We start from the raw sequence: 18,581 nt of genomic DNA, 5'->3' as shown, positions 1-18,581 counted from the left end.
ACTGTGAAGCCTTAATCTTCTATAATGTAAGATGAATCTAATTACATGTTGTAGTTTGAACTAGAAATTAGCCATTCAGCTGTGGAGTAGGTTAGCATAGTTCACTGGAAGTATGTTGCAAGCTATATGAATTGAACATCAAGGAATTTAGATGTTGCACGTCAATGCATAAATCTTTTATATTTACCATAGATTCTGTTGTGTACTCACGCATGCTCTGTCATACATGAATATTTGCTAGAATGCATCCAGAACAGTGTTTAGAAGTGTAAGGCTCTGTAAGTATGTTAAGTGTTTGCTGAAGTTATATTAAGGTAAGACAATCCTGTTTTCAATTCCTTACGACTTTTTCAGAGTTCGTCTTTTGCTTAATAGAGATGATCAAAGTTACACAGGGAATAAATGAGGAAATATAACAAAAACCTGAAAGATGTGTAGCGAAAGATTCCTTCACACAGGTGTGAAGGGAAATAAGTAGGGGAACTGAATATTGCAGCATTTTTTTCCTGCAAAGGTTAGTGAAGAAAACTATGTTGAAAACATAGTGTGAAGTAAAAAGAGGTGTCAATGCTATATGTAATAACTTTTGGTCTTTTGAAGAACTGTTATGCCAAATTTGGAAGCTGATATCACCAATTAAGTTGTCTGATAGAGGAATTTAAATCTTAACCATCTTAATTCTGTATTGCCCTGAAAAATAACTCATACGTTTCATGAGTTTGTTACATTTTTTTAAAATCTATGTTACTAGCTTTTACTTCTACCTATAAGCACAAAAGGAGTAAGAATACTAGCTAGTAGAATACTTTTTTTACATTTACAAAATCCTTCTCTATTTCACAGACTCTGGAAAGTCAATTACAAGTACTATAGAAGGGAATGTGTTTAACTTAGTTTATTTAGAAGAAAAAGAACTTAGCCAACAGGGATCTTTCCGGATAGATGAGCTAGCACAAATAAAAGAGCGACTCCAGACTGTTCATTTGCAGATGAAATAGTGGACTGAATAGGAAAATAAATAGGCAAAAGATACAGTGAATAGCAAACTAACAGTTTTACAATCTAAGATAACAGTTTTGGATTGCATTTCTAGGTGTATGGAGTAAATGTTGCTTTGAGAAAAAGAACAGTTTCAGCTTGGTAGATCACAGTTGCGAGTTGCACTGCCCGAGAAGAGAGTAATGATTGAAGTGATAGTGTGTTTAGCTCTGGGTTGATTTACACTGTTATATGCGTGAAGACGCTTTTACGCAAGATCTGTTACAAATTAAATCATTCAGTACGTTGTTGCTCTCCTATGAGTACTGTAACCAATCTGATAGCCTTCTVTGATGGAATGACTGGCTGGGTAGATGAAGGGAGAGCAGTGGATGTTATCTACCTTGACTTCAGCAAGGCTTTTGACCCTGTCTCCCATAGCATCCTCATAGACAAGCTCAGGAAGTGTGGGCTAGATGAGTGGACAGGGAGGTGGATTGAGAACTGGCTGAATGGCAGAGCTCAGAGGGTTGTGATCAGTGGCGCAGAGTCTAGTTGGAGGCCTGTAGCTAGCGGTGTCCCCCAGGGGTCAGTACTGGSTCCWGTCTTGTTCAACTTCTTCATCAATGACCTGGATGAAGGGACAGAGTGCACCCTCAGCAAGTTTGCTGACGATACAAAACTGGGAGGAGTGGCTGATCCACCAGAGGGCTGTGCTGCCATTCAGAGAGACCTGGACAGGCTGGAGAGGTGGGCAGAGAGGAACCTCATGAAGTTCAACAAAGGCAAGTGCAGAGTCCTGCACCTGGGGAAGAATAACCCCATGCACCAGTACAGGTTGGGGGTTGACCTGCTGGAAAGCAGCTCTGCGGAGAAGGACCTGGGAGTGCTGGTGGACACCAAGTTAAGCATGAGGCAGCAATGTGCCCTTGTGGCCAAGAAGGCCAATGGTATCCTGGGGTGCATCAGGAAGAGTGTTGCCAGCAGGTCGAGGGAGGTGATTCTCCCCCTCTACTCAGCCCTGGTGAGGCCACATCTGGAGTACTGCGTCCAGTTCTGGGCTCCCCAGTACAAGAGGGATGTGGCACTACTGGAGCAAGTCCAGCGAAGGGCTACAAAGATGATTAGGGGACTGGAGCATCTCTCTTATGAGGAAAGGCTGAGAGAGCTGGGCCTGTTTAGCCTGCAGAAGAGAAGGCTGAGAGGGGATCTTATCCATGTATACAAGTATCTGAAGGGAGGGTGTCAAGAGGATGGGACCAGACTCTTTTCAGTGGTGCCCAGTGACAGGACGCGAGGCAATGGGCACAAACTGAAACACAGACGCTTCCATCTGAACATGAGGAAATACTTTTTCACTGTGAGGGTGACAGAGCACTGGAACAGGTTGCCCAGAGAGGTGGTGGAGTCTCCTTCTCTGGAGATATTCAAAACSCGCCTGGAYGCRATCCTGTRCAMYGTGCTCTAGGTGACCGTGCTTGAGCAGGGGGGTTGGACTAGATGATCTCCAGAGGTCCCTTCCAACCTCAACCATTCTGTGATTCTGTATTACTTTGGAAAAATAACTTAAATCAGTATAGAAAAAATCCCCCAAACCCACTTTTTTTCATTGTTAGAATGTGGTTCTGTGAATGAAATGAATGTAATGTTTCCTAAAGATGTTGCATCCTGGATATGATTTTTGACTCTAATGTAGGAATGTGCAAGACTCCCATGAAAGTCCCAGATAGTTTTCCTGTTAGCAAGATGGTAGATTAGATTCTCTGAGAGACTTCTCAGTCTTTCAATTTTGACATTTTGTTGCAGTACAGAGGATGTTCAGGTTCTGTTTGAGATGCAATGCCAACAGGTTGTAATGGGTGCCTGTTTCCAGTGGGAAATTCCAAAGTTCAATGATTTGTCCTTGCTTTCTGGTCAGCACTGTTTTGGTTAGTACACTTATTTCTATTATCAAACTGTGAAAGTGCTACTGTTAGTCCAATAGAGAACTTTACTGTAATTATTTAAAGACTATTGTAATCAGGAACAAGTGATCACAGCACTTCAGGATTTCTTGGAAAAAAAAGTATTCTGTAGCTTCTATATTAGTTTAATGTGACAGTCTTTGTTTAGGGGGCATGATTATGTGGAAGTGTATTCCGTTACAGAAGATTAAGGGACAATCTATTATTGTGCTGCTGACTAGAAAGCAAGAAAGTAAGTTTGAAAATTTGTCCTTCATTTATAGGCATCTTTCTTGTTTCTCAGAAAACAAAAAGAAAAAGGGATTCTGCATGCTCGTGCTTGTGCATGCACAACCTTTTGAGGAGAGACTCTCAGTCAAAAGAACATGAGGAAAAGCAGTTATGCTCTGTAAAAAAGATGCTTTCTCTGTGGTGAGAATGGCCTAATCATGACCTAATCCAAAGGTCATGATTAAGCTCACATTTTCTCTGCTGTCTTATCAGTCTCTTCACATTGCTGTATGGAAAGTTTCCTACATTTTTCTATGTTACATTCTCCTTCTCAAATGAGAAAGACTCCCCTTAAGGCAGACGTTCAGCAGTCTGCACTATCATCTTGTGTTTACTTTCTCTTCGATATTCTTTCCTGAAGCTCCATACAGATACCGCATGGAATATCCAAAATCCAACTTCCTCCTTGTTATCTTTTAGTGCCCCCTAGCAGCCTTCCGGTTCACTTCAGACAAATCAGACTATTTGTCAAGCTCTTATTTTGTCCATTCTGCCTGGACTTAATTATTTTCTAGAGAAAAATAATCTAAACTGTGCTCACACTGTACTTAGAACTGACAGTTATATCTCGAGAAGGAGATATTGGAGTTGCATCTCAGAGGAGATATTAGAGTCATTCCTGACTGTTCTTTAAAATCCTTGGCTCACCATGTAACAGCAGCCCAAAAAGCAGCAAAGACTGGGCATCACTGGAAAGGACATTGAGAACAAAATGAGAGCATCATTTGTTGCTATATAAACTTTTGTTTTCCATATAGCTTGAGTACTTCATACAGGTCTGGTTTCTCCATCTCAGGAAGGATGTAGTAGAATAAAAGAATGTACAGAGAAGGACAACTAAAATGATGAGAAGGGTGGGGCAAATGCCTTTGTCACAGGAGAAACTATTGTGACTGTAGTTTGGAGAAGAAAAGGCTAGGGGAGGATATGATCCAGGTCTAAATACGATGAAAGTGGATAAGCTGGATGTAGAATTGTTACTCAATACTTCTGCAAGACAAGAAATAGAAGACACTTGACAGCATTAGCATGAGATTAGATAAAACAGATATGGATTCTTTATTTAGCAGGTGAACTGAAACTTGCTGCCATGGGAAGTTGAGGCAGATAGTAGTAGACTTATGATGTCTAGTGACCTCAAGAAATGAGGAATGTGAAATGGAGGGAGCCTGTTGTGGCATGCCAAAAAGGAGAGAGGGGAGGGAAATGGCTTAAATTGTGAAAGTGAGTAAGTGAAAACAAAGAAATATAGAGGAAGAGGAGCTTTACTGATAAAAATAGGGAATGCTGGGGACAGGCAAGATTGAGATTCCAGAGGGGAGCAGAAAGGGAAATTTTAAATATCAGTTAATTTAAGTTTCTCTCTTGATTAGCTCATGATATTTTGGAATCTGATATTTATGAACATCTCATTTTAGCTTTTACATAAAACAGTACTGTTAATGTTTTTTGTCCTAATTTTCAAAGTACTTGTAGTTCTTTTTGTAATAGCCACATTTCCTTCTGCTTTCCTTTCTATCTTGAATTGTATGCTGGTACTTCTTTTTTTACTACTTTTTCTCCGGTTACGTTCCTGTAATAGAGAGGGCTTAAGTTAAATTCCATACCTCCGTGTTAACTTTTCAATTAGTGACATAATAGGCTAGTTAAGTTAAAATTTGAAGTCAAAGTCCCCAAAAATTTAATTTTCCAACATCAGTAAAGATTTTGTTAGCATGATTTTTGGCATAGTTGCTCAGCTCACCACTTGAATTTTGTAGTGGAATTATTCAAATGATAGCAGATGAGATCTAAATCCTTTACACTGGTTTTCTGTGTATACAATGTGTACGTGAAAACAATTATAAATAGTAATTTTCCTTTAAAAACATATATTGGGTCATTTGTTTTCTTTAATCTCACTGCATAGAAAACCATAATAAGATGAATTTAATGGAGGAAGTTGCTACCAAGTATTCAGAAATGTTGCTCTGTATTTAAAGAATATATTCCTCTAAAAGATTGAGAACTTTGGGGATAAAGTGGAGATTCCTTTCTCTTTTTTTTTCAGTATGTCGGATGATATTATTATATTGTAGAACTAAAAAGTTCAGTTGGAATTAATACATTCAAACAAATACATGCAATTAACCTGTCATTATAACTGTGTAATATGTGTATTCAATTTTGATTCATGATATTAGTTGTGACCTTGGTTTCACAACAGTCATGACTCCATTGAATTAGAGTTTTGATTTCTTATGCCACTGGAAAATATTATTATGAACCTTTAAAGATCAAATTCTTATCCTGTCACTGATTAAGGTCTAAATTTTCATGCTTCCTGTATTATTTCTGATAAAATTGTAAAACCTTAAAAATCTCTAATATGGCAGTTTTTATCATTTAAAAACAGAGCCTTTTAAGCTCTTTAGACATCTACAATATAGATGTAACTTCAGTGACACAGCAAGTAGAGAGCAACTGGGACAGCAGCAGCTCTAAGTTACGCTGTTAGAGACAGACTCTAAGCAGGACTGTAGAATGTGACGATTTACTACTTAATGGTGGAAACAGGCCTAGAAAATGTAAAAACAAAACACAAGCAAACATAGAAAAATATATGGGTTTAGAAAAGTAATTGAGGGAAAATAAATTTTAGTTTTTCACAAGCTTATACTTGTATATGGTCTTTTCTTTAGGATAATTACACATTTGCCCAGCCAGGAATTCAAAAGAAAGTGAAAATGTTGGAAGAACTTGTTAGTCGGATCGATGGTAAGTCTTAAAAGCTCACCTAATTTCCAAATGGTGTTTCATTGAAAGTGTTTAGTTAAAATGTTTGCAAGAAGTCAAGCCAACATCATTACAGTTACCTATCATGGTAGTGTAACGTAGCCTTCCTCAGATGAGTTGTCATACTCAATCAATTTGTGGCACACTGGCCTTTGCAAGATCACTGTAGTGTATCATTTAAAAGAAAGCCACTAGAGCATGAGCCACTTTCATTACTTTTTATTAAGGCAATATAGTCAAAATTCAATGGCAATTTCTTTGCAGCAGAGTAATGGCCACATACAAAAGGCAGCCAGTATTCATTTCACATTAAGCTCAGCGATTGTTGTAATTCGAGAGAGTCACAGTGGTTGTTTATGGTTGTCCTTCGGCACTATGTTTTGTGCCTTTGTGCATCATTTTGCTATCTGGAAAGCCTGAATAATTTCTCTGTGGAATCCAATTAATTATGAACTCTGGAAATAACATCTTTAATATTATAGATAAATTACAGTGTGTGCAGGGGTAATTTTAGATTTTGCTTTCATGTTTTAGCAGGGCACTTTGAAATATTTTCTACCTTCATCTTTAAAATAATTCCCTTCATGAAATGCTGACTGTCATATTGCTAGAGCAGAGTTTAATTAAATGAAATGCAAGAGATAATGCTTGCCTATTCTAAACATACTCTCTTGATAGTTTGTTAAATTAATGAACAGAGTATTAACAAAATGTTGCCAAGCAGTACCAAGCATATATTTGTGACACTAGCCTGTCAATGATGAGATAGAAAAAATATCTCTTCTATAGCTTAATACTGAATAATCTTCTTGAAAAGATTAATTCCATCTTTTCATTATACATATTTTGAGCTTTGCTTGTGCCAGTGCTTACCGTAGCATATTTTGGTTTGGCCTGCACATATTTACATCCTGAATATTTGATATAGCTCTTTTGTGCCCTTTTAAGATGTTAAAATTTTTAATGCTCAAAAAATAAGGGAGGAAAACAATGTTTATGTAGTATTATAGTATAAATATAAATTATATAAAACTCTGTTGTGTATATATATTTATTTTAAATGTAAATAAATATGAAAACCTAAGAGAATGCTTTTGTAATTTATAACCCATAGGGCAGCAAAAGTTTTATATTAAAATATTTCTAAAGTGGTGTATTTTGTTACTTCAGAAGCAATCTAACTTCTTGCAGTGTGGCTTTTTATATGTGTTATTTTATGCTTATGTTGATATTGGTGTTTTCATTTCAGTTATTTATAGAAGCAGATACTTGTATATTAAATAAAGAAGGTAATTATAATGCCTACAAAATAGACTTCCTAAATTGTCAGGAAGCATTTTATTAAGTTCTTTAAACCCAAATGTTTTAGATGAAAAATATCATTCTGATGATCAAACTCATTATTTTGTTTAATAAAAATAGCATCTAAGAAAGGAAGAAATCTTGAAGTCTTGTTTGTGCCTTTAGTGCTTCACTGGTGTAGTTAACTAACTTTTCTCAAATAGATTAGGTTTGGAAAGCATTATATTTAAGACTTTAAAGTGAAAAGGAAAAATAAGTTGTAGCAAATAAATCTTTCCTCTTCAACTCTCCTTTGCCAGACTCTGAAATTGAGAGTAAAGGGTGTGTCCCTGATTTTTTTTCTAATTTAAAACAATTTGGTGGGGTCTTTAATAGGACTGTATTTAAGAGGACATTGTTAAAGTAGTCCTCCATCAAAAATTGTAATTGTTTATTTACCTTACTAAATGTGGACACAATTTCTTCTTCAATATTTCTATTGACCTGTAGTGTATAGCATTCAGTAAAGGAAGCAACCAGATATTTATCAATGCAATGTATATTTTACTGTGAGCTACGATTTATAGCAGACCGTGTCAGTATCTACGACTGTGGGTAACAGCCAAGGATTTTTAAAAATGAAAATGGGTACCCAACAATACCCTTTCTATGCTAGAAATGTTAATTTTCATATGCTTAGAGATCAGGAGTGTTTGCTAGTTAATGTTTGCTAGTTGATTCTTTGTACTATCATAGTTAGAAAGTAACATCTTAAATTAACTCTAAACTGTCTATATAGTTGAGTAGTTTAAAATTGCTTTCTTGTTTTGAACAGTGCAGTTGAAGAAAGCAAAACAAAATCCTAACTTTAAGAAACTGATTGTCTTACAGTAGATATATTTTACAGTACATGTAATCCATATGACATATCTACAGCGTATAATAGATCTTAAAGGAATTTCTTTTAAAAAAACAATGGGGATTATAACATTTCAAAGTGAGTGAAACTTCATTACTGTTATTCTATAAAAATGTATGGAAAATATGAAGTATTTTAAAAAGCTGTTGTTATTATTTGAAAAACCAACCTGAAAGAGTTGGAGGATGTACTTGACATTACAGAATCCTGGAACAACTTAGGTTGGATTGGGCCTCTATCTCAGTCAAGTTGTCTAAACTCTCTCAGCCAACCCCTTGCTAAGTGACAGGGCCAACTTAGTCTGGGCTCCTCAGAGCCTTGCCCAGTTGAGTTTTGAGCAACTCCAAGGATGGAGATTGCATAGCCTCTTGGGGCACTGTTAAAGAGTTTGACTACCCTCATTGTAAAATGCTTTTTTCCTAATACTAATTAGAAGTTCTCTTTATGGAACTGATGCCCGTTGTCATTTTTTCTGTCTCTGTTCACCCCTGGGAAGAGTCTGGCTCCTTTTCCTCTATACTCTCCTGTTAGGTAGTTGTAGCACTAAGATCCATCCATAGCCTTTTCTTCTTAAAGCTGAACAAACCCAGTTCTGCCAGTTGTGTGTTGCTTGCTTCAGCTCCCTAACCACCTTGGTTACCTTCCACTGGACTCGCTCTTGTAGTGTCCTAAAATTGGACACTGCTGCAGATGTGGCCTCACAGGTGCTGAATGGAGGGGAAGAATCACTTCTTCTGACCTGCTGGCTACACTCCTGCTAGTAAAGCCCGGAATATGGTTGGCCTTCCTTGCTGTAAGGTTGCACTGCTGACTCGGGTACTACCTGCTGTTCACCAGGACTCCCAGGTCTACAGCTGCCTTCCAGCCAGTTGGTGCTGTTGCATGGGGCCATTCCATCCCAGATAAAGGACTTTGTATTTGCCTCTCCTGGACTTCCCAAGGTTCATGTCAGCCCATTTCTCCAGCCTCTCAAGGTCCCTCTGAATAGCAGTCCTAACTTCCAGCATATCACCCGCTACTCCCAGTTTGGTATCGTCCAAGAACCTGCTGAGAGTGCACTCTATGCCATCCTGCAGGTCATTAATAAAGATGTTAGAAAGTACTGGTCCCAGTATTGATCCCTGAGGGATGCCACTAGTTATTGGCAGCCAGTTAGACTTTGTAGTGCTGTTCATAACCTGTTTAGCCCAGCAGTCAGACAAAGCTTTGATTTGAATAAGGTATGCATTTTTCAATATTCTTTGGGCTGTCTGTTGCCTTAGAAGTCTGTCCTCTCAGTTCCTCTCTTTTGTGAGAAAAATACACCAAAATACATGAACAATGAAAGTTTTAGTTGTTAGAATGGTAACGGTAGCGATGCATAAAAGACGGATCATGAGCTGGTTGGCTTTTTGGTGGAAGCACAATATAGTTTGATTAAATTATATTTTCTTGTGCTTTACTCTTCTCCATGTCTTTATTACTTTTCTGTATTTATACTGGGTCTGCTATACTGTAGCTAAAGGCAAATACATGGTTGGTGTGAACTCAAGAATTTTGGTTTTAAAAAGGAATTTCATGATTTATATCTACTGTAAATATCCTTAATTGCCAATTAAGGTTACTGCAGAAGAAAATAATATTTCTGTTGTTGCTGTGCCACATTGTTTTCTTGATGCTGAGTAACTGAATGGTGAAGTGAAACAACATAATAAGTAGCTACTTGAGTGGATGAAGCTTGTACAGCTTGTTTGCTAATCATGATAGGTTACCAGCATATGAAAAGTATGAAAAGTGATACTTGCCCTTTGGAGAGTGTTAATGCATTATGTTAGTGATTCAAGCAACCTTCATATTACCCCAATCTCATGGATCATGACTCCTCTCAAAGTAACTGTCCTTGGGTGTACGCTGCAGAACATTGCAGTAGACCTTAAATAGCCAAGCTACTCTGCTAGCCTAAAGATAATCTCTGCCTGTTTAAACTCCAGAAGATACATTTAATGAATCGTGTATTCAATGGAATTTTAATGAGTTTATTAATAGAACTTTGTTATTCCATAAACACATGGAATTTGAAGATAGAAACATCATTCAATCTCATTTATCTCCTTGTCGTTATCATTTAGACTGTTCTACGAATTCTAGAAAAACATTGAGAGGGAGAATCAATAGATAACTCAATAATATAAAGTATCTGCTCTAACTAATTATCTTTTCTATTTCCTGTAATATGACAATGGAGCTTTTCTACTGTAAATCATGAACCATCTCATGGTTTGTTAAAGGTCACACTTATATGGGATGTTATATTCTAGTATTGCTTCATTTAGGCTGCAAATCAAAGAAATGTGTAGGTATAGGGATGCTGAAATTAATTCAGGACTTGTACTTTTAGAATTTACTGATGTTTAGCATTTGGCTAGCTTCATGCTTGGGAGTCTCAGCTTCTTCAGTTTAGTGAAAGACATCTGGTAATTACATTAGAGCTTCAGATAGTGATTTGGAGAAGGTTGAGCATTTTTATATAAAAAACAAAACTTAAGGTATTCTTATGTGTAATATTTTAATTGAGACAATTTCTGGTTTATTTGAGAAATAAAAAATATTGAAAATATGGTACTTAAGATTGTACAAAATAAAATTTTTACAAATTGTGCAAGAGTAAAGTTTTTTGGGGGGCTAAATGAAAGGATTCAAAAAGTTATTTTATTCCAGTTATTTCAAAAGGTAAAATAATAATCATTGCATCATTGTACTGTTTGTGAAAGTATTTTTGTTTATGTCTAGTTGAAGTTAAAATGTTCTCTGCTGTCCTTTTGAAAGCATAGTATATTAAAGATTTTACAACTCTTTTTTTTGCTTTTTTTTTTTATTGCTGCCATATCATAAATGGTTTCTCTTATTTACTTTGAATGGAATGCAAATTCAATAATGCATTTTCTTTTAGTGTTCTGGCCAAATCAATCTTGGCATCACTGATCGCAATTTATTTATTTATTTCTGTCTTGGGATACAGATGTCTTGGTTGGTCAGATGTTTGCACTTCTGTGAATAATGACACAAATAATGACTTTTCAACCAAGCAAATTGTAATAAAGTACTTATATTTCATGACCTTTAATTTATATTTTGCATATATTTTTGTTATGTAAAACATAGAAAATAAAAGATGATTTTTCTATATAAATATTTGTTACATATATATGTGCAAGGCAAGTCCTTTATGAAACCCAGTCAATTTAAAATTTTTCATTTTTTATGTATTTTTTATTTATACACAGTGAAAGTGCTTATTCAGTTGCACCATTCTGTGTACTTATGCTTTGAAATATTTGCCCTAATTGGAGCTAAAAGATTATCTGATAAAGTATTTGATGTTTGTGTGTCATGTTATGGTTTCTTATTTTAATTGGGGATATTTGTAAAGCATCCTCCATTAGATTAGTGTATGATTAGTGTATGTGGAATTATCCTTTGTAATGTCTGAGTAGTTGGAGCATTGGATCTAAGAGAGTGGTGTGGGGTTTTTTTTGGAGTTTTAAATGTCCAGAAATCACTTGGGATTTTTTCAGAACTTTGAGTTAATGCGTAGTATTGAGCAGCATACACAATTCTGCTTCAGGTAACAGTAGGGATCCACATGAAAGATTTACAAACTAATTGTACCTCGGTCCAGAATTAGTTTGCTTTTCATACCTAGGTAAATTAATCCCTTGTAAGCGTTATAATAAAAGTATTAAAGAAAAAAAGGCCTTAAAGACCTACACAAAATGAAAACCAGACTGGCACAAGGCCAGAAATATTACCAAATTACATTTTCCCCATCTAGCTCACTAAATGTACAGCTACTAGCTAGGGCTTTGAGAAAATATCCTCTTCATACATAAAAGAGAAGAGTGATACTCTGATACTAAAAATGCTGAGAGGCTGATTCCAAAGCTGATACTCTGATACTAAAAATGCTGAGAGGCTGATTCCAAAGCAAGAGCACTAAATACGTGCCAGAGGGGGGAGAAGGGGAGAACTAATTGGCTCAGTTTGCAAATGGAAGCAACAGTTCTGTGGCACCCAGACCAAAAAGGAGGCAAAAGAGTTAGTAATAAGCAAGAAAAAGGAATTATTTCACAAACTAGGAGAATTCTAGACAATCCAGTGTTGCTGGTTCTTAGAGTGTTATTCAGATCTACTCTCTGAACACAGAAGGTCAAAAGCTAAAAATACAGCCTATATTTCCAGGTGGAACTGGAACTTAGACATTAACATTCAAAGTACAGTAAATAACAGTGAGAAATACACTTCTGCTTTAGAGTAGTATTCATTGGACTTCTGTAGACTATTCTCCTAAATCATAACTCTGAACATTCATAGGATTAGTTTTTCTTAATACTTTTTAAATTTTGCATCATGTTTTTTTTTTTTTTTTTAGAAATGATTAGGAAGAGACAATGAATTTCAAAATTTGCTTTTGGTAGGTGCAGTATTCGAAAGGAAAGCCATCAGTTACTGCTGACAAAGTTCATTCTTTCAATCAGCAAGGTTCAAAGCTATAATTTTGAAGAAATTACAGTGTTTAAAGAATCTAGGTGTAGTAGAAGGCCAAGTAAGATTTTGACTTTTTACTGCTATATTGACTGAAACTTCACAGGGAATTTATAGCAGAGCAATGTTGCTTGGCACTGCCAGCTGGTGGTAGATAATGTTGGAGTGGAGTCCCTGCCGGAGTGCGTCCAGTTGTGTACTCTGCTTGCATGTTAATCACTTGACTATGAAAAGAGCTTGTCTAGATTCAAACAAAATGTTGTGCTGCAAAATTACAGAAGACAAATATGGATGACCAGTAGGATGTTTGGGAACTAAAGTAACCAAAGGGATGTTTGTTCCCTAAGGATATCTGGTAAGCTCGCAAGCCATGCTTATGATAACGAGTTTTATCGAATGTTTGTGGTAAGTCAGAGGTCAGCCGTAAGGAGTCCCTGCTTTTCAGGAGATTCTCATCTCACAGATGCACGTGTGCAGGGACAGCACTTGTGGATAACACCAGACAAAAGTAAGCAGTATTACTTTAGAGTAGGTAGTTTGTTATTTGTGTTACAGTATTGTCTTTTTTAATAGCTCCCCGCACTTTTGGAAAGTTCAACTAGATAGAAAGAAATCCTTGATATAATACTGCATAAATTACAATAAAATCTAGTTAGTTGGTTTGTGCAGTTAAGAAAACAGTGAAGTTTAGTAGAACTTGAAAGCTGTCAGTCAAGTACCAAGTCACAGCATATGAAGAAAATTTACACTATTTACTCAGCTTCTACATAACTTCTCATCTTTGTAACAGATCCTGAAAGCTTCTCGGAAGTCAAGAAGTTGCTATACCATACCATGAGGGAAACATCACCATTGCCATCTTAATTATCACAGAAATTGTGGCAGTGCATTTTACTGTTTTCAGTCTAATGGTCAGACAGATTCCAGGCTTGCAAGAACATTCCATATGAATGAGTTTGAGATTAAACTAAATGATTTCTTTTCTAAAAAATCATCTTTTTAGTATTCAGTGGCACAATATAAGTGGAAATCTGATATCTGCAGTAAAAGACAAATGCTTGCACCGTGATATACGAGAAAAATCTAATCAACCATGAGGTAATGAAATTGCAGAGTTCGATATTTTGACTATTTTCCACAGTGTTTTTTTTAATTAAATATAAATTTGCTGTAACCTATGTTATGAAGCTTCATGATCAAGAGTAAGTGTCAAACTGAGTGAATTAATTAAGTCACGAGTAATAATCTCAGATCACATTTGACCTAACACAGGAAGAAAAGTATCTGGATTTTAAGTTCAGCTTATTTTCAAAACTGTTCTCTAAAGGAAGGGACAGTTAGCTGTCAAATTCTGCAGCTGAAAACTTGCTGAAGTTTATCTGTCTTAGTGATGAGGTGAAGGCAGAAGGAGAAATTTGGATCACATTGGTATGTTAATCAGTTTTTTAAAAGGTGTCTAGAAAGATGTTAAGTAATGTTTAATAGCAAAGATTAATTAAGGAAGAAACATGAATAAAATGTTTTCAGCCACTACTGAAGATCCTGAGTATTCCCTAAGTAATTCTTAGCTCTGAATAATAGTTTTGTCTCCAATATGTTCCTCAATGAGTTTATTACCTACCAGAGAAATATTTATTTTTTGTTTTAAACCAAAAGACTTTTTATCTTTGTCAGATTAATATTTTCATATACAGAACCTTCAGAGATAGTCATCAGAGAATTAAAAAAAAAAAGGCTCAAATGATAATTCTGCAGTACAGTTTATGTATTTCAAAGTGGAAGGGTCTTCAAGTATTGAAACTGGTTCATTTGTGTTGCATGCTTCACACTGAGGTGCCTGTGTTATATCATCTCTAAGATGACTGATTAAGATTTTTATTTATTTCTTTGCAATGACAGTTGTTTTTTAAAAATATCAAGGTGACTAATACAAAAACAAAGAGAATTTGACAGTGGAGATTATCCCTTGTAGTAGGCATGGAAACGATATATATATATTTTAAATATCTCATTGCTTCATATTGTTCACTTTCTTTGGCTTAGCTTTCATTAGATTAGTTTCTGAATTATGAGGATATAATACTTTTCTTTATTGGCATGGTCCAGAAAGAAGAAAATCACACTAGAGGGCTGTTTGAAATTGGGAGTGCTAACATATTTCTGTAGCATGTTTTCAGACTTTGAGGAGCAGCGCACATGCATGCAACATTAAAAACATTACTCTGCGTGAAAATGACAGTGCCAACTGAAGTCTGAGAGATACATAATTATACTCAAAATGTACAGCATCAGTCCATTTTTCTTCGTATCGATTCTCAGTGACTGCTGTTTGTCACCTGTGCAAGTCTATAGGAACTGAAAGGATGTGAAACAAATTTATGATTGGCACAATTACAGACAGAATTTAGTTTATATTATTTGCAACTACACTTTTCAAAGTTCAGTTTCAGTTAGTTGCATTTTTACCTGAACACAGGACATTGTTTATTAGTGAAGGGATACAGATGTTTTTAAAAAAGCAGTCATTTCAAATTCTGGATGCTTAAGTTATAAACGTTATTCTCTAGCTGGTTTTCATTCATGCTTTTCCAAAGGTAATTCTTGACAGGACTCACTTATAAAAGAGTGTCTTCAAAAGCATCTTTATATAAAAATCTTCTACAGGAATCGTTCTTGGGCTGTGTAGATTATAGTGGGGTTTGTTTGTTTGTTTTTTCCTGAGAAAGAATTATCAAAACTTCTGGAGTGTGGAATATTGTATTTGGGTTATCTGTTGTAAACATTTTTATATTATTGCCTTCATATATATCATATGTTCTTCATATATCCTTCATTTTGAGTTGTTACCGCTTCATTCTTATTTTGTATACCTCACATTTGCTTAAAGGGTAAAAAAATTTTTCCTTTTCATTTCAAATATTAGATTTTTACTGACTAAGGAAACACACTGCGGTGTGTGAAAATATACAGAATGTAGCTGGAATATATGCTTCGTTAATGTTGTTGTTTACAGATAAACATCAGACACTATATATTTAGTGGAAGAGAAAAGCAACCTTAACTTTAAAAAACAGTCTAATATACAGCTCTGCACCTCTGGACCATCAGTGTTCAAGTCCCTGAGGTAGTCCAGAAGGACTAAAAGGCAGTCTTAGCTGTCTTGATATTCAGACCCAGGAAAAAGGATTTATTTGCCTTTTAATTTGAATTGTGCCCTCAAATCTCAATAACAATTTTTCTCCTCTTTGGAGAAGGGGGGAAAAAAAAAAACCTCAAGAAGAATTTGAAGCTATCTTCATTCTAATCCAGAGAAGAAGTGATACGACAGGCTCATAAGAGATCTGTGTTGATCACAGCAGTCCAGTTTTTACCCATGTGAGATGTTAAGTATACTTACTTGTTTCACTTGACTCCTTTAATGAACTAATATTGGATGGTCATTGCTCTTAGAGACTAAAGGCTGCTTAAATACTCCTCTGTTTACAGAGACTAAATGTTCCTATCTCTTCTCTGGGTTCATATACTATTGTCCTAAATTCCAAGAAGAATACAAACTACCTCATACTACTGGGCAATAAAACAGCAATGACAACAACACTCACAACAACAAAACTTTAACTCCAGGATTTATGTTGTTTTGAAAGAACCGTCTGCAAGCATAAAATGGCTTTAACTTTAGAAATTTCTGTAAATTTAAAGAAACTACAAATTAAAGAAACCACAGATGATCTCTCAGTGTTTTCTCTGAAACAGCCTTTCCACAGACAAGTAATTGTACACAGAAGATTGTTTCAGAGCAAGCAGTTAGGAACCCTTGAATAAAATTTGTATTAATTTGGTATGTTTTGGAAGGAGAATCCTGATTTTAATTGTATGCTGCTTTCTGGGATTTACATACGCTTCCATAATTCCAAGATTGTATCTAGCTGTATTGCAGAGGTTGGCTCATTTTTCTGTTCATTTTGGATTGGTATCAGAGGAGTTACTCTTGTGTTGTCCTCAAGAAGAACTGTTTGCATCTTCATGAAGACATACACTTGTTTTTCTTCTTTCCCTTATACTAAGAGACCTATTTACTGTTCAGAGATTCTTAGGGTAATAGCATTTCAGATAATTTTAACAATTAATATGTTTTTATATTTACAATAAAATACATATAAAATATTGCTAAAATAGAGTTAAATATCTATTGACTTGTTAAAACTCATATTTTACATTTATAGAAGTTAAAAGTATTTAACAGAGAACATGCTGTAAGCTTTCTGCAGAAAATGCTGTGGAAAATTCTATGCTTCGTATCATTCACAAAGTCAGAACAGATGACCATAATGGTCCCTTCTGGCTATAAATTTGTAATTACTGCTCTAAGGAAAGAAAAGTCTAAAAACAGTTATAGAATTTATATCACTCTAATCATGTATTACATTCTTTGGGGAGTAACATATTTTTATCTACAAGCTGTTTAAGAAATTGCCTTTTTGGTTACATTTTTGTGCTACTAATTAAATCAAAATAGCTTATGAATTACTTGCATTTTGTCACTCATGATTAAAACATGCCTTGAATGGAAAAATAATCTTTTTGATAGTGTAAATATCACCGATTAGCATTTAAAGTACATGAATTGAAAGAATGGAAAGGTGAGATGAAAGATTATTCTTCTTAATTATTTGTCATGATTTTCAATTGTAAGTTCAAAAAAAGCTGTTTAATATTTGTCCAACACTGGAAAATGATTGAGTTTGTTACTACTTATTTAAAAATCATAGTAATGTTATAAGCTGTCACCTTTTTTTTGTTTGTTTTCTTATTTTCTCAAGTCATTCTACAAAAGAAATTGGTACTGTTACTGATGTCTGATCTCTAGTCATGAGTAGTCCAACAAGACCAAAAGAAGCACCTTAAATAGTGCTCTCTCACTGTTTTCATCATAATGAGGACTCTGGCCTACCTTTCTAACCTAAAACTTGAACTTTCACATGTTCAAGGCACTGTACTTTCACATAAATGAGCTGGACCTGTGATCTAATGAAAAATGAACTCCCTTTCCCTTAAGAGATTCATCTTACACCTGCTGGGACTTGGAATAGACTTTTTCAATATCAAAACTGAGTGTTTTCATACTTTAAAAGCTATTCATAATTTTAGGACTTTTTCAGGTATTTCATATAGAAGGCTTTCTTGTCATACCTATACTTTGGTTGCATGCAATGTACTGCTAGTCTGTGAGTTGCTGCAAGCTTCAGAAGTTCCAGAGCAAATACTATGCTTTAACAGATACTGTCAATTCACTTGCCATACTGTTCTTACCTGCAATACAAAATAAAACCTTCAAGAATATTGCAGAAGGTTTCAGATTAATACAACTCTTTCTCCTCCTCCTTTCTTTGCATGCTCTTACCCTCTTCCTTTTTAATATATTTTACACAATAATTGATTGCTTCTGATTAGTCTGTACTAGATATAATCTTGATGGACTGGACTATTCTACGCCTTCCAATTCTACCATTTCCATTCCTTTTCATTTACCTGCTCTCTTTCACCAGCAGATAAGTATTATCCATACACTGCAGCCATAGAATTTAGAATTTTGTAGTGGGCATTTTCTGTTACCGAAAAAAAAAAAAAAGATACTAGAGATTTATCTTTAAACCGATTACTTCAATTTCCAGTTCAAGATAATGACGTTGATAGTAGCAATGCAACCTTTGCAAAAGGGAAACTGGTTCACATCTCTTTTTTCAGCATGCCTGGTTCATGTACTAAGTGGAACATCTTAGTGAAAGTATTTTTGTTTCACAACAGACTGTGATTTTTGTTTTATATTGTATTTTCCTTCAGACTGGCTATAGCACTGAGAATTTTAACAAATT

General features: G+C 35.3%; 1 protein-coding gene across 1 annotated transcript in view; it reads left to right on the top strand.

The window, feature by feature from the left end:
- Nucleotides 1-18,581, top strand: part of LOC112969586 (TBC1 domain family member 22A) — a 174,283-nt gene that overhangs the window by 64,417 nt on the left and 91,285 nt on the right. Inside the window, exon 8 of the mRNA XM_026073024.1 lies at nt 5,894-5,969. Coding sequence (XP_025928809.1) covers nt 5,894-5,969 — 76 coding nt within the window. The remainder of the gene's footprint in view (nt 1-5,893; nt 5,970-18,581) is intronic.

This window comes from Apteryx rowi, unplaced genomic scaffold, assembly GCF_003343035.1.
Source record: "Apteryx rowi isolate R43461 unplaced genomic scaffold, aptRow1 scaffold_357, whole genome shotgun sequence".
Taxonomy (NCBI): domain Eukaryota; kingdom Metazoa; phylum Chordata; class Aves; order Apterygiformes; family Apterygidae; genus Apteryx; species Apteryx rowi.
This window is presented reverse-complemented; position numbering and strand designations above follow the sequence as displayed.